At 39.1% G+C, this 22,749-nt stretch overlaps 3 protein-coding genes across 3 annotated transcripts; 1 reads left to right on the top strand and 2 right to left on the bottom strand.

The window, feature by feature from the left end:
* Positions 1-231: 231 nt before the first annotated feature.
* On the bottom strand, positions 232-5,014 carry kbtbd12 (kelch repeat and BTB (POZ) domain containing 12). Its single transcript, XM_014982160.2, has 6 exons — positions 4,876-5,014; positions 2,492-3,653; positions 2,140-2,410; positions 1,871-2,021; positions 1,007-1,204; positions 232-915 (listed from the first exon to the last, which is right to left on the bottom strand). The coding sequence occupies exons 2-6, from the start codon at positions 3,562-3,564 to the stop codon at positions 746-748; spliced, it is 1,863 nt and encodes a 620-aa protein (XP_014837646.2). The 5' UTR covers positions 3,565-3,653; positions 4,876-5,014; the 3' UTR covers positions 232-745.
* Positions 5,015-5,635: 621 nt separating this feature from the next.
* Positions 5,636-14,432, top strand: slc26a6l1 (solute carrier family 26 member 6, like 1). Its single transcript, XM_088005654.1, has 19 exons — positions 5,636-5,986; positions 6,072-6,211; positions 6,361-6,471; positions 7,153-7,328; positions 7,411-7,575; positions 8,748-8,900; positions 9,236-9,318; positions 9,406-9,553; positions 9,656-9,769; positions 10,425-10,502; positions 10,621-10,716; positions 10,795-10,901; positions 11,025-11,094; positions 11,184-11,276; positions 12,546-12,656; positions 12,840-13,271; positions 13,937-13,991; positions 14,071-14,216; positions 14,406-14,432. The coding sequence occupies exons 1-19, from the start codon at positions 5,847-5,849 to the stop codon at positions 14,430-14,432; spliced, it is 2,445 nt and encodes an 814-aa protein (XP_087861780.1). The 5' UTR covers positions 5,636-5,846.
* A 1,456-nt stretch (positions 14,433-15,888) lies between these two features.
* On the bottom strand, positions 15,889-20,972 carry p4htmb (prolyl 4-hydroxylase, transmembrane b). The gene is made up of 9 exons (XM_014982161.2): positions 20,549-20,972; positions 20,383-20,464; positions 19,281-19,471; positions 19,098-19,194; positions 18,635-18,797; positions 18,368-18,553; positions 18,083-18,173; positions 17,812-17,935; positions 15,889-16,966 (listed from the first exon to the last, which is right to left on the bottom strand). The coding sequence occupies exons 1-9, from the start codon at positions 20,888-20,890 to the stop codon at positions 16,749-16,751; spliced, it is 1,494 nt and encodes a 497-aa protein (XP_014837647.1). The 5' UTR covers positions 20,891-20,972; the 3' UTR covers positions 15,889-16,748.
* Between the last annotated feature and the right edge of the window lie 1,777 nt (positions 20,973-22,749).

The raw sequence follows: 22,749 nt of genomic DNA, 5'->3' as shown, positions 1-22,749 counted from the left end.
ATGTAACATGAGTGGCTCATTGCTTTTCCTGATTGTTTCCACATATCACTTCTTCCATTATTCGTCCCCACAATCCGCCCTCTGTCTTTCCACATCTTTTCTGTTCATCCCCCTAATTCATCCTCTACCTGTGAGGAGAAATATGTAGAAACCCTGAAAACAAAACATACTTGTGCAATAATGATTTTAAAAAATATATCATTGTGTACAATCACGCTACAGCATCCATGCTCCAAATAAAGTGCATATTTATTTCCAAAAACAATTACATTTTTATTCAGCTTCAGCAAGCATACTAAATACAGTTCAACGACTATGATGTAAAATGTTTAATTTATAAAACTATAAGAGGCGCTTCCTGTACATGGTTTGCCATTTTGCATTTGTAGTCATCAAAAACTGAATCACCTTTTCTGGGGATGTCCGAATCCAAGTTTGGTTTATATTTTATATCGAAGAAACACACATCATTATTAATCAAGATAGATGTAAATGGAATCACTTTTTTATATTTGTAAAAATAGGCAGGTTTAAATATTCACCGTGAGGTTGCAAGATTCAGGAAATCCTCTCTGCAGGAGCAATAAACACAAAATAGTATTTACAAATCACATCTCTGCCTACCAAAGTGCATTCAAGTCATTAAGCGCACACTCTCTTCCACGCAGACTAATAAGTGCATCACTGTTTAATTTCCTTTGCTGATTCCTCGCATCCAAACTCTACTCTGACTGACAGCTGTGGATCACAGTTTGACCAAGTCTGAGGGTGGGGATACGAGGCCCCTCGGATTGAGACTTGCCACCAAGCAGACATCGTAGTTGTCGTGCATCAGTGCGCGCCGGGTCACCACTGTCCACCGGTTCTCCCATGGATCCAGCTCCAGTATGTCCTTTGTTAGATCGTCATGACGATCTGAGATGGAGGAGTTGACAGAAAGAAATTTTGTTGCATCTTGAAACTAATTTTAAAAAAACAACGGTCAGTGCAAATTTCCTGTCAGTACCTGCTCCTTTGTAATATCCGCAAACATAAATTTTTCCTCCCACAACTCCTGCATTGGAGGCATTAGTACGCAGTGAGAGCTGGGGACATGGGAGAGGAGGTCCATCCTTCCAGTAATCTCCATCTGGGTTGTAGATTTCCACAGCACTCAAACAATGACGTGATTGCCCACGGTCCATTCCCTCACACCCTATTCCCCCTGCAAAACACATACGCACCAATAACCAAGTCAATGCAATTGTAATTAATTAGCAATATTAGGGATTTCTTGTTTTTTGTTGATATCAAGTATGTCTCCACAAAATACTTTTTCATCCTGTAAGTCTGAGCCTTTTTGTGTCTGGTTTACTCAGGTCAACAACATAGGGCAGACGGGTCAGAGAGAGAGTTGTGGAGAAGTTTGTAGCAGAGTTAGGTTAACATTTCAAGCTAAATGCAGAAGTGTATGCATGTCAGAGTTTTTTCTTTTCATGCTGTTAGGTTTCTGCACCAATGAGGGCACGGATGATTCCATATTGGCCGTGAAGAGCAGAATATAAAGTTAAGAGAAGAGATAGTTTCTTGATCATTTGACAGCATGTGTGCTGCATGAGCTCGGTGGAAAAGTTTAGTGTCTGTAGGAGTTTAAATTTTACTGAATCTGATCTTGGTGTTTGTGGTCTAGCTAGTGACTGAGTGGCTTGACTCTAGAGGGACGTTAACTATCTTTTGTTTATCACGTTTGGAGCATTGTCCTTCCAAACGTCACTATTTTTTGTTCTAATGTTACTTTATTGCCAAATGAATGAAAGTTCTAACAGTGAAGAGAAATGCATTCTAATCATTCCTAAGTTTTATAAGTTTAACTAGTCTATAACCTACCTACCTATTACAAAGATTTCCCCATTCAGCACCAAAGCACTGCAGCGGTACTTGGAGTACTTCATTGGAGCGAGCTCAGTCCATTTGTTTGTGTTTGGATTGTACTCCAGGAGGCGGTTACTAAGACGGTCCGGCTCATCATCCATACGGTATGACTGGAAGTTCAAGTGGAGTAGAGAATGAAAAGGCAGAGCAGGTGCAGACACAGTAAGCTGCCCGACAAAAGTGTAATGCTCTAAGTTTCACATAACCACAGATAGATGTTAATAGTACCTGTGGAGTGCGTCCACCTAGCACATAAAGGCAGTCTTTCATTCTGACCACACTGTGGTAGGCCAAAGGCAAAGGCAGAGGCGCTGCACTCCGCCAGGGCCCTCCCTGCAGAGACCACCGCTCCACACAATTTGTGATGAGAAACTGGTTCTTTAGCTTCATCTGCCCCCCCAACAGGTACAGAGTGTCTCCCAGAGACCCCAGGGCGTAGGAGTCCCGGTACTCTGCGGATGTTAGGGGTTCCCAGCTGCCCTGGGCTTCTACTTTATACCTGCAAACCCAGTCACACCAGAATTAGTTTCTCAGAGGAAAAACAAGCTTTCAGCTGGATACAATGTCATCTTATTCTTACCTGTAGATTTCAACGTTCATATCTTTCTGTCGGGCCATTCTGCGTGCACTTGCCTCTCCTGCTACAATAATGTCGTTTCTTTCAGTAACGACTCCAGCACACACGTATCCCAGAGCGTCTCCATAGCGAGGGGAGGTGATGTAGTAGGCTCGGCCAGTGGATGGGGCAAAGCAAAAGCTTCGTTCTGTGTAGTTGCCATACCTTGACCTGATCCCTCCGCCATCATTACCAACACAGAGTAGCAGATCTGTGGTTTCCATTCCGTACCTCAGCTTCAGTTTGCGTGGCGCAGCAGAGGGGTGCATGGTCGCAGCCTCCAGTGCTTGATTCAGCATCTCCAGACATTCAGCATCAGCCAGCAGAGCCGTGTTCCTCCTCATGGCCTCTCTTAAGTAGTCGGGGTTTACCAGCAGCAGACGGACCTTCTTCAGGAGTTCAGGTAGATGCCGAGCACGGACCTCTCCATCCATCAGGGAGTTGTTCTTGACCCAGCGAAGGACAACATCTAAGATAGTTTCTTCTCTCGTCACATTGAGATCGTCAGAACTCAGGAGCTTTCCAAGCTGATGGGCCTCCAGCTCCAGAACCTCCTCATTCTGGCAGACTTGGACAAAGTGCTGCCTTAGGAAGCGTTGAGCGTGATCAGCCAGCTCCTCTGCACCAAGATCACGGGCAAAGAAATACACTCCGAGACAATTGGAAGCATCCATGTTCTCAGTCATGTGCTGCCGACAGCGTGCAAAGACCTCATCCATCTGCAGGAGAAAAGCTGCAATTGATATGCCTTGCACATTGTTATTAGTGAGAGGAAGATCTGAGGTGTACATGTAGTTCAGGAGGAGGGCCAGGCTGTCTGCAGGGGTGTCACGCAGGAAGATTTCCCTGTTACTGCACTCACGCAAACCACATGTGAACATGACGCGGAAGTAAGGGCTGAAGGCGGAGAGAATGACCCGGTGGCAGGGGAAGCTGATGCCCTCAGCGACCAGCACCACGTCTGTCAGATGCTCGACCTCTCTCATCTTCCTGAGCTGTTCGAGCAGCACCAGTCCATGTTTGGATGTAAGATCCATGCTTTTCTAAATTTATCAGGAAGCTGATTATTTAATTACAAGAAAACACAGGAAACTTTGCACAACCAGAATAAGTAATGTAGTGGTTTCTGAAAGACAAAAATCACAGAGAGACTTCAGTTCATTATGTTGTTTTTTGGTATACTGAAGTGTATGCAGGTGCTCATTGCACACCAAAATATTTGCAGTGATTACTCAAACAAAAACAATAATTTCTGATGATTAATCTACATGTATTATTTGTGATTTTGAATGGCTGCCTTTTAAGTGACAGCTAAGGATGGATATGTTTTGTTTTTTTCCTTTTATCTCAGTACAGTGCCTTTCCCATTTTTTTTCTAACCCTGGTAAAGATGTAGAACAAGCATATAATGAAATTAAAAATAGTTTTTCAAAATGTTTTTGGATAAATATTTTCCAACACATTTAACACAAATGGAACAATAAATAATATTCCAACTTTAAAACATACAGTATGTAAAATGTCTGTGAAGTATTATTTGCAAAAATAAAATGTCTCAGTTTCAGTGAGTGTCTCAGTGATATAAAATATAAACACGATTTTCTACTAAAAAACAGTCAGTGCAATCTATACAGGTTTTGTAGAAATATATATCTATATATCCATATCTATATATATATCTATATAGATAGATAGATAGATAGATAGATAGATAGATAGATAGATAGATAGATAGATAGATAGATAGATAGATAGATAGATAGATAGATAGATAGATAGATAGATAGATAGATAGATAGATAGATAGATAGATAGATAGATAGATAGATAGATAGATAGATAGATAGATAGATAGATAGATAGATAGATAGATAGATAGATAGATAGATAGATAGATAGATAGATAGATAGATATTGGCTGTGTGATTGCTCGTGCTTGAAAGTCCTGGTTGATATTTCCCAATCTGTTTACGCAAACATTTATATCCAATTACAAAAATATATATTCTTTAGCTAAAAAAGAAAAATATGCTGCATTGATGTGATTGGATTACTGTTTTGGATATAGTAAATTAGTCACATTGTTAATCTGTCATTAGATAATTACATAGAAAACAGTTTTTACATTCTATCAAGATATCAAGTTTCATCAAAATTAGGATAAATTCTAATAAAATATTTGACAAAAATGTAAATAGAAAGGCTAGAAAATCGGTTGTGACAATTAATCTTGTCATCGTAATCAAACTAATGTGTAAATTAGTCAAGCTAAACGTTTTGCATTCCACATAAAGTAATGCAGATGAGAACATTGTGTTACGTTCTGTTTGCTTGCGATAAAATCTTACCAAAGTCATCTGCTCTTCTTGACGCACTGAGTTTTCTTCGGTCTATGAAAGCCGGTAAATATCCATGTTTTTCTTCGGGCCACACGTGTTGTTGATGTTGCCGAATATGCAAGTCAGAGGACTCAGAGAGATCTGAGCAAACTCGAAGGCCAAGGTATGTAACCCCCTCCGGTGCTGCTGCCCTCTGAGCCGTTGGCCCAAAAATAGAGACAGTGTTGTTGCTGGCAGTAAGTGGGTCAAAGGAGTTTGAGTTACATAGAAAATGTAATATTTTGAAGCAATTGGGATGGCAAACGTGATCAAATTTGTTTTTATTTATAAATTGCTTTATTTGCCTTGTATCCCTACTTGTTGGGCATAATTCTCCTTCCAGTTTCTTCACCTTTGCCATGTGCATGCTACCCTAGAAGAGATTAAACCTTTGCTCTCAGCTCAGAGTCAGATTTCATGGCAGCGCTTTCCCAAGAACTGAGTACATCTTGTTTCTTCACAGGTTTCAGCTTTTTTTTTTAAAAAAAAAAAGATTGAACAGTAAATTGTAGCCCTGATCATTTAGGCTACTAGGAACAACAAATGTCTTCAAATCCACAGGAGAACACACTTTTGAATTTGACACACTTAAAGGTTAATTATTCAATAAAGGCTTTCTGTAATAATGTAGAAAATGTTCCATGGCCTTTCACTGCCTTCCTTTTTGTTGCTGAGTAGAAATCTTGCCAGAATGGAAACACAAAGTCAACAGAGTTTATCTTTTTTTTTTTCCTGACATCCGTTCCTTGTTCTGATCATTCATTAGTTTCAATGGCTCTGCCCACAGTATCCTGTCTATAGTTAACCATTACACACTGCTGCATATAAAAGCAGATCCAGCTGTGCTCTGGGCATATCGAGGGGTTCATTGACTTTTGTGGACGGCTTGTAGTTTTTATGCATTTTCATAAATAGATCTAAGTTCTGAATCTGATGCTCAAATGGATTCTAGAGCACGATCTGCGAAATATAGAGTGGAGAGGCAAGTCTTGGATGAGCAGAGACTTGAAGAGCTAACAAGGAGAAAAACACTCTCAGAAATCCACAAACCTCTGACTGATCGTTTAAAAGACGCCTTCAGGTAAAGGGCTTGCTGTGTTAAAATACATCTTTCAAATGTTTTGAAGGAAAAATTATTTTGAAAATGAACATTTCTACTTTCATAGGTGCACTCTGCCAAAGCTGAAGCGAAGTGTAATGAGCAGCTGTCCTGTGCTCTACTGGCTACCAAAGTACTCGGTGTGGGACTATGGGATGCCTGACCTGGTCTCAGGGATCAGTGTGGGGATAATGCACCTGCCACAAGGTATGATAATTCTAAATGGATCTTGGCTGCAAGTGATTCAGGCAATGATCAAGATTAGCTTAACCTGATATCCTTTTTGACATTTGTTTACCATTTATTTCTGTATTTATTTTTTTAAATTAAGCTAAAAATTATCGTGCATTTCACAGGTCTGGCTTATGCACTACTGGCTTCTGTACCTCCAGTGTTTGGGCTCTACACATCTCTCTATCCAGCTTTAATTTACTTCTTCTTCGGGACATCGCGTCATAATTCCATTGGTGAGGACAGTCTCAAACACAAAGCCCTTAGAATAAGAGATTTAAAAGCACTCAGCATGAATGTCAATTTAATTTGGGTCTTTGAATCTTTTTTTATTTTTTTTTTTATTTTTTTTTTAAATCTCACTTTTTTAAAGTTCAGATTAAATTAATTTTAAAAACAATAACTGATTGTACAGGTTATAATTCATTATCAGATTTCTCTAATCATGATCACAGTTTTAGATTTTTGGCATAAAAGCTACATCCTTATTTTTTCTAAGCATGTAAAGATTCTCCACAAAGCATTTGTTTGTCCATTATATTTTATTTAAATTGAAATTCTGTTGAGCTGAAGATTTTAGATCATGGGCTTCAGTTTTAGTCAGTTTGGTGTAGAAATGACTCTACTGGGCAGTGCCACTGGCTTTCCTGTAGTTTCCAGTTCACAGCAGGTTCAAGCATCTTAATCTGTCATCTGAAGGAGAGTTTTTGATTCTTCCTGTGGAAAATACTAAGAGATTAAGGTGAATACATGTGTATTTATGACCCTGTGTGGATTGGAGAAAATCTTTTTAAAAAATCAGACAATTCTTAAAATTCTTCATTACAATTCTTAGTTTTAAATGTCATTCAAATATGCATTTCTTGCTGAAAATGTTTATGTCACTGCATACACAGCATGTTAATTTATTTTTTTAGGTACTTTTACTGTCCTCAGCATCATGGTGGGCAGTGTGACAGAGAGACTTGCTCCCGATGAGTTTTTCTTGAAAACAAACGGGACCAATTTAACTTTAGAAATGGATGTAGCGGCGCGGGACGCTTACAGGGTGCAGGTGGCAGCCGCTACTACCTTCCTTGGAGGACTTATTCAGGTTTGGCAAACAGTGCAGAAAATACGAGAAACTCTTTTGCTTTTGCAACTTCCTGACCACATAAATGACTGTGTTCGTGTAGGTGCTGTTAGGTGTTATAAAGTTTGGTTTTGTGGGAACATACCTGTCTGAACCTCTGGTGCGGGCTTACACATCAGCTGCAGCAGCACATGCTGTAGTGGCACAACTCAAGTACCTATTTAAAGTTTCCCCGAAGCGCTTCACTGGGCCTCTGTCGCAAGTTTATGTGAGTATCATCATCTGCTCACTCTGGCTTAATGGCTTATTTGAGCCAACATATGTGAGTACTCTTACAATTCCAACATATATGCAAAAAAAAAAAAAAGCTAAAAATATGTTGTTCAAAAAACAACACTGACAAGCCAGACTTTATTTCTAATCTCACAAAATACTAACTGCCATTAAAACCATTTCTAAAGTCTGCGAGTTCTTTACAGCTCTGTACCTTTTTCAAAAATTCTGCACAAAGGTTTATAACATACAAACGTATGTAATTTTTAATTTGTAACTTTACAAAAATATGTTAAAGCAAGTTTGCAGTGTCAGAGTCACATTTATTGGTGTGACAAGCATCAAAATACCATCAGCTGCTTCACAGCTTAACCATGAAATAATAAAATAACTGCAGAAAAAAAAGAATAAGTCCAATAAAAAGCGTAAGATATAACAGGAACATAAATAAAGCATCTGTTAAAAAGAAAGCCCAGTCATCTTTACATCTTAATCTCAGAAAATCCAGAAACTCACTGTTTGACTGAAAGTCTCACAATCTTTAGAGAGCACATAAATGGGAAGTGGCTGCACTATTTAAGACATTAAAGCTCATAGCAGCATTTTTAACTCACAGAACCAAACAAGAAGCCAAGGAAGACAGTTCATGACAACAAGAATTATATTTTATTTGTTTGTATCAGTTCAGACAAGCTGCAGGGTTCTGGACATTTTATAAATGCTGCAAGACTAGCATGTATAGTGTTGCAATAATCCAGGCAAGTGGTGGTAAAAGCATGACTACTGGCTATTATTACGCCTAGATTTCTTGAGGAACCAAACAAGAAAATAGACTTTCTGGATCAACCGTTCAGTTTAACCAGCAGGTTGACCTCATTGCTGTCAACATAGCAATGGAAAGCAACATAATGCTTCCTGAAGATGAACTCAAGAGGCAACATGTTCAAAAATAAAAGCAGGAGAACAGTGGGGGAGTGTGTTGAATAAATGAGACTGCTGCATTAGCTTTGAAAGTAGTTGCTTCTTTGTTTTTACCTCAGACAAATAACAATAAATCACAATAACGATGAAGCAGCTTCTAGTTTAAAGACCTCTGTTTCAGCATTTTGGGGCCCACTTTGAAGGATTACTAACTTTCCTTCTGCTTCGTCTTGTTTCGATTTTCAGACTCTGGTGGACCTTTGCCTCTCGCTGCCAAAAACTCATCTTCCCACTCTGCTGGTCAGCTCTGTAACAATCGTTCTCCTGACTGGAGCGAAGGAGCTCAACTCGTTTCTGAGCACAAAGCTGCCGGTCCCCATTCCTGTGGAACTCATCACAGTCAGTGGATATAAAGACACACTCTTTGGCCTCTATTTGCTTTATCAACACTGTGTGTATGTGTGTGTGTGTATGCACTGCTCAGTGCTGCTGATGATGCATCAGTAAAAAAAAAAAAAAAAAAAGCATAGTTGCAGTGGAAATAAGCAGCTGATTCAGCAGTAATGGAAGGACTTCCACATTTATGCACTTCACTGCAGAAATCTGTGCTATATGGCTAATAATTAGGTCCACACCTGGTCCATGATTGACTATATTTCAATGAGTAATGTCTGGGGATGGAACAGTGTTGTGAAATATGGTTGTTTTTAATTAATGTCGTATCATTTCTTTAGATTGTAGCAGCGACTCTGTTATCGTCCACTATACACCTGAACAACAACTACAGTGTTTCAGTTGTTGGAGAGATCCCGAGTGGGTGAGTGTTTTGGATTTAGATTAGGCTGCTGTCATATATGCTGAGGCTTTTTTTTCCCACCACTTTTGCATTTTTCTTCTTCCCCAGTTTAAGCGCTCCCTCTGTGCCCAACCTGAGTCTTTTTGGAGACGTTATCGGTGACGCCTTTGCTCTGGCCATTGTTGGTTATGCTGTATCTATTTCGCTTGGGAAAACATTTGCACTGAAGCACGGATACAAGGTGGACAGTAACCAGGTGAGTCTGTTCTCACATCAAGCTGTTTAACCTATCTGCTTTTATTCTTCTTTTGTATTTCCTTGCATTATCGACTCATTCTTCTTCTCCACCGTGGTGCAGGAGCTGGTGGCGCTGGGTCTCAGTAATGCAGTGGGAAGCTTCTTCCAGTGTTTCTCTGTCTGCTCCTCCATGTCTCGAAGTCTCGTCCAGGAGACCACCGGAGGAAAAACTCAAGTGAGTAAGCAACAGCAGACAAGATTTAAATTAGCTGTATTTTCCCATTATAAGTCATTCTGCAGTTTCTGAAATAGAAAAGAAAACTTCTAGTTGCAAGCCAAAAGAAAACCCAAGCAAACAAATGAAACATGACATGTTTAAATGAGCTGTAAAAACACTTTTGTTTGCTAAAGCTTCTCCATAAGGAACAAAGTGAAATAGTTTTAAAGCAACAAATGACATGAGAATGTAAATATTACTTGTTTCTTCAAGGCAAATTATTCTGCAGGTGATACAGCACCTTACATTTTGCATTAAGTGGAAATAGGAAATTATTTCTTTCCATAAATATACGAAGTATTCAGTACGTGTTTTTCACCATTTGAGATTTTGCATACTGTTTTCCGCTTTCAAATTGTAGCATTTTTCCTAAAATATATAAATCAGGCATGTCATAAGTTAAATATACTGAATTATATTAAGAAGTAAAAGTGATTGTTTTAACTTGAATGGTTCTAGAATAAGTACTGTAAATGTCAGCTTCAGCAGTTTATTCAAATCTATTAATCCTTTTGTTTGTTCAACCTACTATATAATTATATCTAATTTATTCTGACAAAACTGACTGATCTGTTACACACATGTAATAAAACTTCTGGTGCCGTTCTTGTAGATGGCTGGAGTGGCCTCTGCTCTGATCGTACTGGTGACGATACTAAAACTTGGGATGTTATTCCAGGAGCTGCCAAAGGTCAGATATTTTCCTCTCTTTTACAACTGCAACATATTTGTCAGTTCGTATCCAGGACACAAGCGTTAGCGAGGTCACACTCTGGCTTAGGTCTAATTAAGTGTGTTGCTTAGTTTAGGCCGTCCTCGCATCGATTGTGCTTGTGAATTTGAAGGGCATGTTCAAGCAGTACTCTGACGTCGTTACACTGTGGAGGAGAAGCAAAATCGATCTGGTGAGATGTTGTGATTTGACAGGGACTTTAATGTTTGAGTGGCGTCATGACGGACCTTTTGATTTCTGCGACCCCCAGGTGGTTTGGTTAGTGACTTGGGTGTCAACGATGCTGCTGAATCTGGACCTGGGTCTGGCTGCGTCCATCGCCTTTGCTCTGTTCACGGTTACCTTCAGGACTCAGATGTAAGATTCTTCATCACCTTATGCAGGATATCCCACATCAAAGTGTTCTTCAGAGATTCGACACACTGTCCCACAACGCAGACAAATGACAAATAAATACATGTTTCAACTTCTGTTAATTAGGCCGACATACTCTGTTCTGGGAAATGTTCCTGGTACAGAACTCTATGTGGACATAGAGACACACAGAGAGGTGAGACAAACATGCAAAAAGCCAAAAATAGATGGGGGGTTTTCTGCTCTGGCTGCAAAATAAGCTGGTGATATTTATGTATGTGACAGGCCAGAGAGGTTCCAGGTGTTACTATTTTCCGTTCCTCTGCTACAGTTTATTTTGCCAACGCTGAACTCTACCTGGAGGCCCTGAAAGAAAAGGTTGGTCCTTTTTCTTTCTGTTCTTTTGTTAATTATCCAGTTATTTTTGTTCACACTATTTTGTTTTTTGACTTATATTGACAAATTAATTAGTTATTTTATTGTAAAAGACCAGAATTCAGTAATATTTTTATTTAAAGGATGTCGTTTCTTCTCTGACATGTATTTTCTGGGGCATGTTTTAAATATTTTGTGGCAACACCTCAGTCAACAACACAAAGAAACTACTTTGGTAATAAAGATAAGGTATAGATGAGATGCAATTCTTTATGGTATGATTTTGTAAAAAGCAGGAGTAAATTACAGTGTTTTCTCTCTCTTTCTGCTTTGCTGTAAATCTCCTATTATTTCCTCCAGGTTAAGGGACAGGCAAACAAACATTTCATCTTGAGTCACCAGCTAAGTCAGCCTAGATAGTTAAAACACTGCAATAAGGATATAAAACAACAGGCAGCTCAGCGTCTAGTCGACTTGTAAAAACACCAGCTGAGCTGCAAAAAAATTCCACTTCCAGAAATCTTGAGTTTAACAACCAGCTAGTTTCTTTTTGTTTCACATGTTTAGAGGTTCCATCTTTTCTGTTCAGCAGACTCTTAAAATCAGTTAAAGATCCATGCTTGCTCAGCCATACTTGTATAAAAACTATACTGGCTTTAGTTTTTCTTATGTTTGTTTTCTTGTGGATGTTTTTATGTTTCTCCTTTTATGACTCAAAAACTTCCTTTGTTTTTATGTTTTCCGTGTCCTGAGACTTTTATGGTCTTCATATCTTATCTTGTAGAATGTTTTGTGACTTTGTCTCAGAAGCACAATATTCATTCATTCATTCATTCATTCATTCATTCATTCATTCATTCATTCATAGTTCTACCTTGGTTCCTTGGTTTAAATGTTCCATATAATCACTATGTTGGTAAATTTAAAGACAACTGATGTTGGATTTTTTTTTAAACTTATGACAAAGTAATTTAACCCATATATCATGTTCAGGTCTGGTTAGAAAACATAAGATTATTATTTGATCATTTCTTGTTTATTATAATTGTCTTTCAGACAAAAATGAGTATTCGGTGGTTAAATGAAAAGTGACAAAGAATACTGAATGAACAACTTGAAGTAAAAATCGGGAGAAGATAAAAATGGATGTCAGATATTTACTTTAATCTTTTTTTTTATGGGAGTTTTTATAGCATATAAGTTTACCAAAACATCCATTTCTTGTTTCTGTTGTTTAACTGTGATGTTAATTTAATGTTGACCTGTTTGCAGAGTGGGCTTGACATTGGTAAAATGATTATCTATAAGAGGAGGCAGGAGGCCAAACAGAGGAGAAGAGAAAGGAGAGCTGAAAGACGAGCAAAGAGGCAGGCTAAAGGAGAGGTGGGAAATGTCCAGCATAAAGCACAAATGTTGATTTTTTTTTTTTTAAATTCAGTTTTAATATTTGAATTTTTACTGTGAGGTTTATGGCAACTTAAATGCAAAAACAAGACATTCATAATATCTGCACTCTACACAGATTTAACCAAAGCTTAAACTACTCCCTTTTCTTTGATTATTCAGAAACGGGCACAGAAAGCAGCTGAACAGCATTCTGGGCCTCCGGAGATCTCAGTGGAGGAGGACGAGGCAGACGACTGGAGAGAGACACACATAGACATGACAGCTGCAGAGGAGGAGGAACAGAGCCGGACCGAAAGGGGGAACGGGACAGTGTTTGTGATCCCAACTGCTCCCCAGACGCCCGACGGTTGCTCCAGGTGGGAATACCTCAAAGGAGGACATCCAGACAGCACCAGTTTGGGTTGGATGTCGGAGCTGCAGGACGGGGACACCACCACTCTGGGCTCCAGCAGCGAGGACACTCTGAGTCGGGATCTAGAGCAGGTGTCCCTCGGGTCTCTGGGGAAGTGGACGTGGGACATTCACTCCATCATCCTTGACCTATCCACGGCTAACTTCATTGACACCGTGGCCATACAGACACTGAAAAATGTAAGTAATAAAGAAATAAAAGAACCTGGTCATGTCCCTTTACTGGAAGGGTTTATTGACTGAGCTCTTGCTCAGCCATCAACTTCACGCTCTCTGCCAGTTTTCCCGTTCAATAAAAGATCAATTGGGCTCAGGCTGTACTAGTACTTGTTTTCCTCAGCAGAGCAATTAAGAAGTTCTTGTTGACGATGACTTTGTGCAGTTTATTTGTTATTCTTTGCCACGTCCCGACTCTGAAAACATGAAGACTTCTTTATGTTTATGACAGGTGTTATGGCAGTCTTATGCACACCCCTTCAAATAAAGTGCTACCCATTATTGTATTAGACCGATACGAATTGAATTTGCACCAAATTAGATTAGAATTAAATGGATATAAACTAAATCTGTTTGTGTTGTGAAATACCTAATGATGACGTTTGGTGTAAATCAGCTCTACGAAACTTTTTTATGCTGTATATACATATTTAAATATTTTTTTAAAAAATTAAAGAAGGCTTAACATGTTATGGGCAATTTTACACCAGTACATATATATATGTACTAGTGTAAAATTTCACCTTGTTCTGTTTGTTTATTGCTGAAATCATCAAAATAAAATAAAAATATTTTAAAATTAAAAACACTGACTGAAGAAAACTCTCCTCTATTTTCTGTGGTAACAGATCTTCCGGGACTTCAGTGAGATTGATGTGGATATCTACTTTTCTGGATGTCAAGGTGAGTGAAACTCACTTTTCTAAAGCTGCTCTTTAAGAATTACATTTTGTCATCTCCTGACTCCCTTCCTTCTTTACAGCGTCTGTTGTAGAACAACTGGAGCGTGGTGATTTCTTCTCGGAAACTCTAAGAAAACAGCATCTTTTTGTGTCCGTTCACGATGCTGTGCTCTACTGCCTCAACCATCGTGGGGCAGCATCGCTTCCCAGATACGACCCAACGCAGGCGAGTAAAAGAGGATGATTCACAGGTCACGTGCAATGAGTCCAGAAATAACACACAAATATCTCACCATTCATTGTCTGTGTGGCTTTTTACAGTGATTACAGTTTTTTATTATTACTGGGTTTAAATTTCTGATGTCACACCCATGTTTGTTTCATGTACTGACTTTCTAAAACTTGTCTGTTACAGGCCCTGCAGTGCGGCACAAAATTTTAAAGGCAACAAGATATCAAAAGAAAAGGAAAAGATGAATGTGAAGGAAGCTGTTAAATTTCATTTGGAGGTGAATGAACATGAGCAGAATGTTAATCAGGCATTAACTAGTTATATAAAACACACAGTGCAGTGCAGGAGTCAACGTTTATTTCTTCATGTTTTGACTTTTTTAATCCTTTAAACTTGTTGGTTCCAGGTCTTCTGGTGGATTTTTAGTAATTGTTTGGACTTTGTAACTCATGTTCTGTTTAGTATCTGTCTATTGTTTTTGTTGATCAAACTTTTAACTACATTGATTTTGTTCAAACAGCCTTCAGAACTGACAGAATGAACCTGTGTTGTTGTTACAGATAACACTAAACCTGTTTCAGATTTGATCTTTGGGCATCTTGTTACCAGCAACCTTTCACACATTTGTTCATATTTCTAAATCTTACAAGTTTGTTGTGTTGCACAAAACATGTTTATTTTTGCACCGATGGTATGGTTCCTAAATTTCAACATTAATCTGCAAAGAAAAAAAAATACTATAATAATTTAAAAAGTTAAAGTAGATTTTAATGTGATAGCATATTCTCACAATGATTTTTTTTCTAATTTACTTAGATTTTTTTTTAACAAAAAGAAAAAGTCACGATTAGTAGCAACTTTAATGATTCCTGCAAAAAAAAATCTAAATTGGTACTCTTTAAGTCTAATTAAGTGCTAGATAAATTTTAACATTAAAATAATGTTTTTGTTCTTCCCTGGGCTTTAATTTTGATGAGACCCATAACCATTCTTCATCAAAATGGGAAAATTGCATGTGTTACATAAATATCATGAAGTACATGCCATTCATTTAAATCAGGAAATAACTGTGAGAGCAAATTAGCACCTCCTAAAAACAACTTTAAAAAGTCAAACTTTAACAACTCAGCCTAGAGCCACATTTATCTCGTCACTGCATGCAGTGGAAGCACAACGTTAAGGAAGATAAAAATGATCTTATAAAGCAACTGATGGAAAACTGCAACATTATGCTGCTGAAAAATATGTTCTATGAAATTCTTCCTATCTAATTTTTCATCTGAAATTGATAAAGTGCTGAAAGCTGAAAACTTATAATGAAAATGAACTGATCCTTTAGATACTGAATCAAATCTTCCCTGCTTCTGAAAGACGCAACTTTCAAATCCTGCTTATTTGATGGAGTTGAAGATCACACAGTGTAGAACATGCAGTCATTAAAAGGTACTAGAACTGGTCAGAATACATATGAAAAGCAGCCAAAGTCAAAAATTTGATTTTACAGATTAAAAGTTCTGCCACCTCAGTAGAAACACATTATGCACACAGTTTAAATCCTTTGCGCCTCGTACTTTTGCTTATGTTTTTGTTTTCATTTTATTGTCATGATAAAATGTTATTTAAGCATATTTAAAGTATTGTTGGAAAAGAAGAATTCAGAGGACGGTTGAGTTTCATTATGTTTTAATGGAAGAGTGAGAGAGTGCATTTTTAGTAATTATTTAATAAATAAATAAAATTAACTCTGGACATCATTTTCATTCATTGTGCATTCTAGAAGTAAAACAGTAGTATTGTACTGAAGAGACATAGACAAGGCATCATGCATCACACCGAGAGGTGTGAGCTTCTTTTGGTAATGGCAGCTGTCACAATTTTCTAGTGCAAATGTTTGCTTGTAGCCACAGCAAAACCTTTTGAATTATGCATGCAAAGAAATGTGTCATTTTAAGTTAACGTGTGTAACATTTAGAGGAATCTACTGGCAGAAAGGCAAGATATCACAATAATATAAGAAACACTGTGCTATTATTGACAAAAAAAGGGAAGATGTTTACATATAGATTGCTTGAGTCGCTTTTTTGCAGGTTCCTGCAGTATTTTTAGAGTGGATCAGACAAACCCTGACTATGTCTATAATTTTAAAAATACTTTTTCTCTTTGACAGCTGCTGATATTGACCTACAGGGTCTGAAAGATGAGTTTCAGAAAGGGGAGAAAAAAAAGAATCAACAGCATGCACTTGGAAACTTTGCCACTAGATGTCACTAAACCCTACACACTGTGAAACATTTAAAATGTACAATTCTTCCACAGGCTCTAGTGCAACACTCCTACAGTGGGAAATACAAATAGAATCATACACAAAATAAACAGACTGTTGTACAAAAGGATCTATTTCCCACAGTGAACTTGTTCCCTGAATAAATCTCAACTCTGCAATATGGTCCAAAAACTGCTGTGCACAGGAAAGAGGAAGAGGTGGAGGATTTTGTTGTTGAACATATGAATGTATTGGTGTAGGAGCTACAAGTCCTGATGGATGCTGGGATTCTGTACGTCTGCATTCGAAGGCAGATCGTCGTCGTTCTCATCGTCTGGCAGCTGTGAAACCAACTGCTGGTAGCGAGCCTGGCGCTGGTAATCTGGATCAACATTGATCCATTTATTGGCTACCCACTTAGTGCCGCGGGTGACCACACAGCCTCCATGCAGAGCGTACTCATCCTGCTCTCCTACCCAACCTGACAAGAAAACAAAAACAGAGATGCTTGATTTACGTTTAGAGATGTAAACACCATAAAACATCCTTTCAAGGAAAGAGATATTCCTACAATTTTGAAAACAATTTTAATCAGCATTTTCTTTGCTTCCTAAACTAGTATTGCAAGAAAATCTGGATTTAGTACAGGAATAAGAACATGTCGAATGTCATGAAAGTTTTGCACATTATTTGATATTTTCTGATATTTAGTTAATTATAGAGAATAAACACAAAGCCATTTTGTAAAAAAATAAAACGGCTAACAATTCTTTGAAATCTTCCCCTGAACATTAATCAGCCCCAATTTTCTGAACTTAAAATGAGGGAAATCCTAGCTAATGCAAAATATGACTGCAAAAATGCTGTTAATATCTAGTTCAAGCAAGTGATTTTGAAGCAGGAATTGACGACAGTTTGGTGATTTCGTGAGGCAGATGCAAAATCCAAAGTTCACAGCATCTCTTGTTGGGTTTGACATTTTAAAAATCTACAAGCAGACAAGTTATGTACAAATGCGGTAATGTAGACTCTCTGAAAGAGCAGTGGTGAACAATATCGTTAAAATAATTCAAGTGTTTAAGGAAGAAAATGCAACTAGATCCAGTGCAGTGAAGCCTTGGGCAAACCCTTACCTACAATATCAAATAGAAACTGGGGACAATAAAACATTTTAGGAACATGTGGAGTGAGAAAAAATGTAAATAAAATAGTGTTCAACAATGAAAACGTAACCTTTGAAACGAAAAACTTACATTTGAAATGAAATGGAATCGTTGCAAAAATTATTCCTAAAAAAAAAAAAAGCATGTGCTATAATTTCCGCACCTCTTCCATCGGAGAGGTAGTTGTACCAGAAAACAGCCATCCCTTTGGTGGGTTTCACTCGGAGGTTGCTCTTGTCACAGTTTCTTCTGGTGTCCATCAGATCCACATCATTCTGTATCAGAGACTAAAACACAAACTGGAACTAAGTGGAACAGTTTCCTTCATGCCAAGCACAACCACTCGCTGACAAACACGTGAGTTAGCACAGACGTGAAACCCATTCACTCTGTACACTTTTTTTTCCCAACTCTCTTCGGACACATTTACGCACCACTTCATCATAGGTCCTGTTGTCTGCCACAGGGAATGCGGTCTCCCCGCCCCCATCAACAGAGTTCAGGTAGAAGAGAACTGTGATGTACCTAAGTGTGCAACACAGGTTTAAATTGACACACACATGTATGGTGCAAACGAACACGCACGCATGCACGTACAGGCAGCTAGCAAAACCAGTAGCAGACGCGCAACGTCGAGTCACACAGCTGTCACACTGCACAGTTCAGTAACGACGTCAGACAGATGAAATCCCAGCCGAACGTTTCTGTCAGTGCCTCACCTGCAGGAAGTCTCAAAGGGAGTGGAGGTGTTTGCTGCAAGACGTGTGTGTGTGCATGCTGTTTCAGGGTAGACCGGCCCGCTGTCATGGTGGGCGTGGTAGTGTCCCCCCTCCTCATATCGAACCACCTGAAGTGGCTCACTCAGGTCCACTAACGCGGCCGGCAGCCGAGTGAGGCGAGTGACCCTTTAATGGGAGAACAGCCAGCTCTAAACATATAGGGAGCAGCAACCTCTGAATCATCAGCTGCAGTTTAGACTTGCTCACCTCTCTTTGATTTCCTGGAGGACCCGATGGGCTCCTTTGCCCTGATAGAGCCAGGTGTGCCGGCTGTTCCGAACCAGCTGACTCCTTTTCACCCCTCGCTCCAGCAGGAAGCGCTGGAAGGCGTCGCTGCTCAGTAGCCGAAACTCTTCCTGGCTCAGCAAACCTATCACCATGACAACAGTAATTTACCAAAACACATTTGTACAGAAATTATAGATGAGTCCAACAAACCTCCATAAGGCTTCAAACTGGAAAAGACTATTGGAAATCCTTATGACTGCAAAGTTTTACAACCAAAGAAAAATAAAAAATAAAATTGCTTTATATAAATTGAATGATGTGAATGCTGATGCTGCTTGTTTCCTTCACAGTAGGTCTGAAACTCCCCCTTTTTATTCTTAGAGGAAATCTACATTTTCTTTAAAACCCAGCAGTTATGACGAAATACTACAGAGTTTCTTACCGTCACCATCCTTATCGGCTTTGAGCCCGTCATAAATTTCTCGCAGGTTCTCTGGAGTGAGCCAGATGCCGTCCCTCACTCTGGAATGAGTCAGTATCTTTGAGGCACAGCCGTAAAGACGGCGTGAGATATTTCACTCTTAGGAGAAATAAATAACTTTCAAATCCACAAGCTGACATACACCTCATGAAGCTGCAGCTGTCCGTCCTGGTTGATATCGAGAAGGTTAAAGATCTCTTCGGGGCTCAGGTCCAGCTCTTTCGCCAGCTCCTCTTGACCTTCTTGTACCATCAGCTGACTCTCCATCAGACCCTTCAGCTGAGCGAGCTGCATCACCACGCGGCACTCGTCCTCTGACAAAAACCCAGGGATCTCTGCATAAGGCAACAATATACATTTATAAACATACATATAAATCTAGGTAGGTTTACATTTTGTGTTAAGATTTTTTGCTACAATGGTGCTTTGCTAATGCAGACCCAATTAAAAGTACAAAAATGTAGACCTTTCAAAACAAACATTAAAACAAGCCTAATGCTATCTTTGTATGTTCTTCGGTAATTGTTTTGGGAAACAAAAGTAGGGATAGTTTTAATACACTATGCTTTTTATGGTGTATTAAATAAAAATACACCATAAATATTACTTCACTGATATTACTTTGAAGTATTGCTGCACTCGAGTAAACTTCACTGAATCAAGAACAGAAACATTCAAACCAAAATAATATTATAGAATATTATTCTAGTATGTTATAACATTATCATAATTAATATGTTTTCTGTTATACTTATTGGCTATTAATTCAGGGTACCTGAACAATTTTGATGATTTCAGGCTCCCAGCTTTGTTGAAACAGTTTGTGTTTTGCTTCTTGTCCCAACATGATTTTGGAACATTAAAGGCCTGGAAGAGCAACTTTGTAATATATTTACTTGACTGGCCTGACCTTAACCAGACATGTCATCTTTAGGATAAATCAGGCCAACATCAGGCTCAGACTGATGAAGTGTCTCCTTGTCCAACATCAGTGTCTGACCTTATAAATGAGCTTCGGGGAGGAGGGTAAAGCGTTGCCACAAACAATCTCCTAAACCTCGAGGAAAGCCTTCCTAGAAATTTCTAAGCATTTATAATAAGGTTGGACTGAGATCTTATTAAACCCTCATTGCCTTCATGTTCATGAAGGCAATACTTTTAGCAACTGTAATCTTGCAATTAACATGCAAATGTTTGTCCCTATGCTTGGCTATTAGAGGCTCCCATGGTTATTTGTTCTTCTCACCAAACAGCAGCGGTTTCAGGCTCAAAGTCTTCATCTCATGCACTCTCCCTGGCACCAGAGACACCTTCTGGACATGTCCCACCTAAGACATACATCAGCGCTACGTTTACGTGCAGCAGGTCAAATAAAAACTCAAAAGAGAGACTCATCATCGCATATCTCTCACTCGTATCCCCTCGATTCTCGTCAAGGAAACATCCCGCACAAAGTCGGGCTTCGATGGCGACGGACGTCGCGCTTCCGAGCGCTGGGGTTGGCCACCTCCGGTGGGAGCGTCGCTGCTTGAGCTGGCGTCCTCCTGCCCGCTGCTGTAGTGCACGTAAAACAGCAGCGCTATGACATTAATGATGTAGACATGAAAAAACACCATCACGACCACGAAGTACGAGCGGGAGCACACGCTGCTCTTGTGGCAGGGCAGACGATCGCAGGGCGGCCGGAGCGGCAAGGTCGGGCTCCCGGACGGAGACGCGTCCTCAGCGTCTGTGTTCTCCTGGTTGTCCGTCATTTTTGGAATATTAAAAAAAAACAAAGAGTTCACTGTTTCGTTGCAGCTAAAACCGTTGAGGTGTTAAAAGGGCAATCTGGGAGCGGTGTTTGCACGGAAGCAGTAGGTGTACTGAGTGACATATGTGGAGTTTAATTTGAAAAGGCGCAGAAAATCCTTTAAAAAGCGCCGATTAAACTAAGGTTCTTATCCGCTTATAGAGATCGGAGAACAGAAAAAAAAGACGCTTCTTGATCAACATAGTGTCTTTCAAGCAGCTGTCAAGAAGTGCGTGGTGATCTGCAGCTCCGCAGGCTCGGACAGTCTTGTTTACACTGCAGTCAGCAGCGCACTGCGCATCCCAAGCCAACGGTGGATAACACCTCACCTCCTCCTCACATGAACACCAGGAGAGGAAGGCTGAAGAATATATATATATATATATATATATATATATATATATATATATATATATATATATATATATATATATATATATATATATATATATATATATATATATATATATATATATATATCAGCTCCAACTGTAGACAGCAGCATGTACTGTCCAATGCTGACCTCTGGCGACCTAAACTAACAGCAGCATGTTCCCGTCACTCATTTCACCACTAAACTAACAGCAGCATGTTCCCGTCACTCATTTCACCACGTTTTCAAAGTATGCATCAACCATAAACTTCAATAGCTTCTGTTGGGACTGTGAGAAGTATTGTGGGTGATTTTTTTTTTCCCAAAAGGGATTGTTTTTTCATCGATCTTCAACATTATATAGGCTACATATAGATGCTGCTCTCTGTGACATCTTGTGTGGTCACATTTGTTTGTCAATACTTTATTGAGTGCAGGGGGCACTTTTTTTATTCTGTAGAGTCATTGGCCATTTTCTGTATTGATCTCTGTAGGAGCAGCAACTTATCTACAGCTAAAAGGAAGTGATTAGATAATCAGGAAGGCCAGCTCGAGGACGACCCCTTGGCAGTGGAAGGGGTGGGAGACAGAAGAACTCTGGTTAAAATAGCCTCACTGACTGTTAAATAAAGTCTTGCACCCCATGCATGAAGCTGTTGCTGAACTGGAGAGTTTCTTTAGTGACAGACTGATGCATTCTAGATGCACAAAGGAGTCTTACCGATGGTAATTTTAGGATCTACAACCATCACTGCTCCCTACAGACTCAATCAGTGTTTACATCCCTGGTGTTTTTTGCACATTCCTGCTGTATTTGCACAATATATTTAATTTATTGTAAATAGTTTCTTGGAGCTTTCTATGCAAAAATTAACACTCTATGTAGATGTTTTAAGTAACCGTTCTCTTTTTCATTTTTCTTTAGGCCTTATGATACATTTAATATCTGTACTGTACTTTTTATATGTTGTAAATTTGACTTTATTGTACAGTCTCCTATTCTTTTTTTCCCAGTTTTTCTATTTCTTGCTTCTGGTACACCTGAATTACCCCACGGTGGGACAAAAGCGCTGCCTTTCAATTCTCTTAGGTTAATATTTGCCAAGTGACACTAAGTTGTCCCTACAGGACCACTAGAGGGAGCCCGTGTACCACCGTTAGAGCAATAATGGTTCCAAACATCTTGACCAAAAATAATGTGCTTACTTTTTGTGTCCTTGAATTGACATTTTTATTTTGATAATTGCAATGGTGACAATAATTTTGTCACTCACAGACAGAATCAAGAAATTATAGCAGCAAAAATGAATAGCATGGGTGGTTTTGAATGATCTGTAGTTCTAATGATCAGTTCGTTCATAGTCTGGTGAGTTTTGCAGACAGACAAACTCAAATACATAGTGATTCTGTATAACCTTGTTTAGCGAGCACAGTAAATCTGCTTATGC

Source organism: Poecilia mexicana, unplaced genomic scaffold (assembly GCF_051168715.1).
Source record: "Poecilia mexicana isolate PSO_F unplaced genomic scaffold, ASM5116871v1 scaffold_5, whole genome shotgun sequence".
NCBI classification, from domain to species: domain Eukaryota; kingdom Metazoa; phylum Chordata; class Actinopteri; order Cyprinodontiformes; family Poeciliidae; genus Poecilia; species Poecilia mexicana.
The sequence above is the reverse complement of the archived record's forward strand: the minus strand, read 5'-3'. Positions and strand labels throughout refer to the sequence as shown.

Bases quoted from the DNA above. Each gene is read 5' to 3' on its own strand.
- kbtbd12 (XM_014982160.2), bottom strand. From the start codon at position 3,564: ATGGATCTTACATCCAAACATGGACTGGTGCTGCTCGAACAGCTCAGG. The intron at 2,411-2,491 runs GTAAGAATAAGA...CTGGGTTTGCAG, and splicing joins ATGAACGTTGAAATCTACAG to GTATAAAGTAGAAGCCCAGG. The intron at 2,022-2,139 runs GTACTATTAACA...TTGAACTTCCAG, and splicing joins TAGGTGGACGCACTCCACAG to TCATACCGTATGGATGATGA.
- slc26a6l1 (XM_088005654.1), top strand. From the start codon at position 5,847: ATGGATTCTAGAGCACGATCTGCGAAATATAGAGTGGAGAGGCAAGTC. The intron at 9,554-9,655 runs GTGAGTCTGTTC...ACCGTGGTGCAG, and splicing joins ACAAGGTGGACAGTAACCAG to GAGCTGGTGGCGCTGGGTCT. The intron at 10,902-11,024 runs GTAAGATTCTTC...TCTGTTAATTAG, and splicing joins GTTACCTTCAGGACTCAGAT to GCCGACATACTCTGTTCTGG.
- p4htmb (XM_014982161.2), bottom strand. From the start codon at position 20,890: ATGACGGACAACCAGGAGAACACAGACGCTGAGGACGCGTCTCCGTCC. The intron at 20,465-20,548 runs GTGAGAGATATG...TGTATGTCTTAG, and splicing joins CGAGAATCGAGGGGATACGA to GTGGGACATGTCCAGAAGGT. The intron at 16,967-17,811 runs GTGCGGAAATTA...TTTTCTTGTCAG, and splicing joins CTACCTCTCCGATGGAAGAG to GTTGGGTAGGAGAGCAGGAT.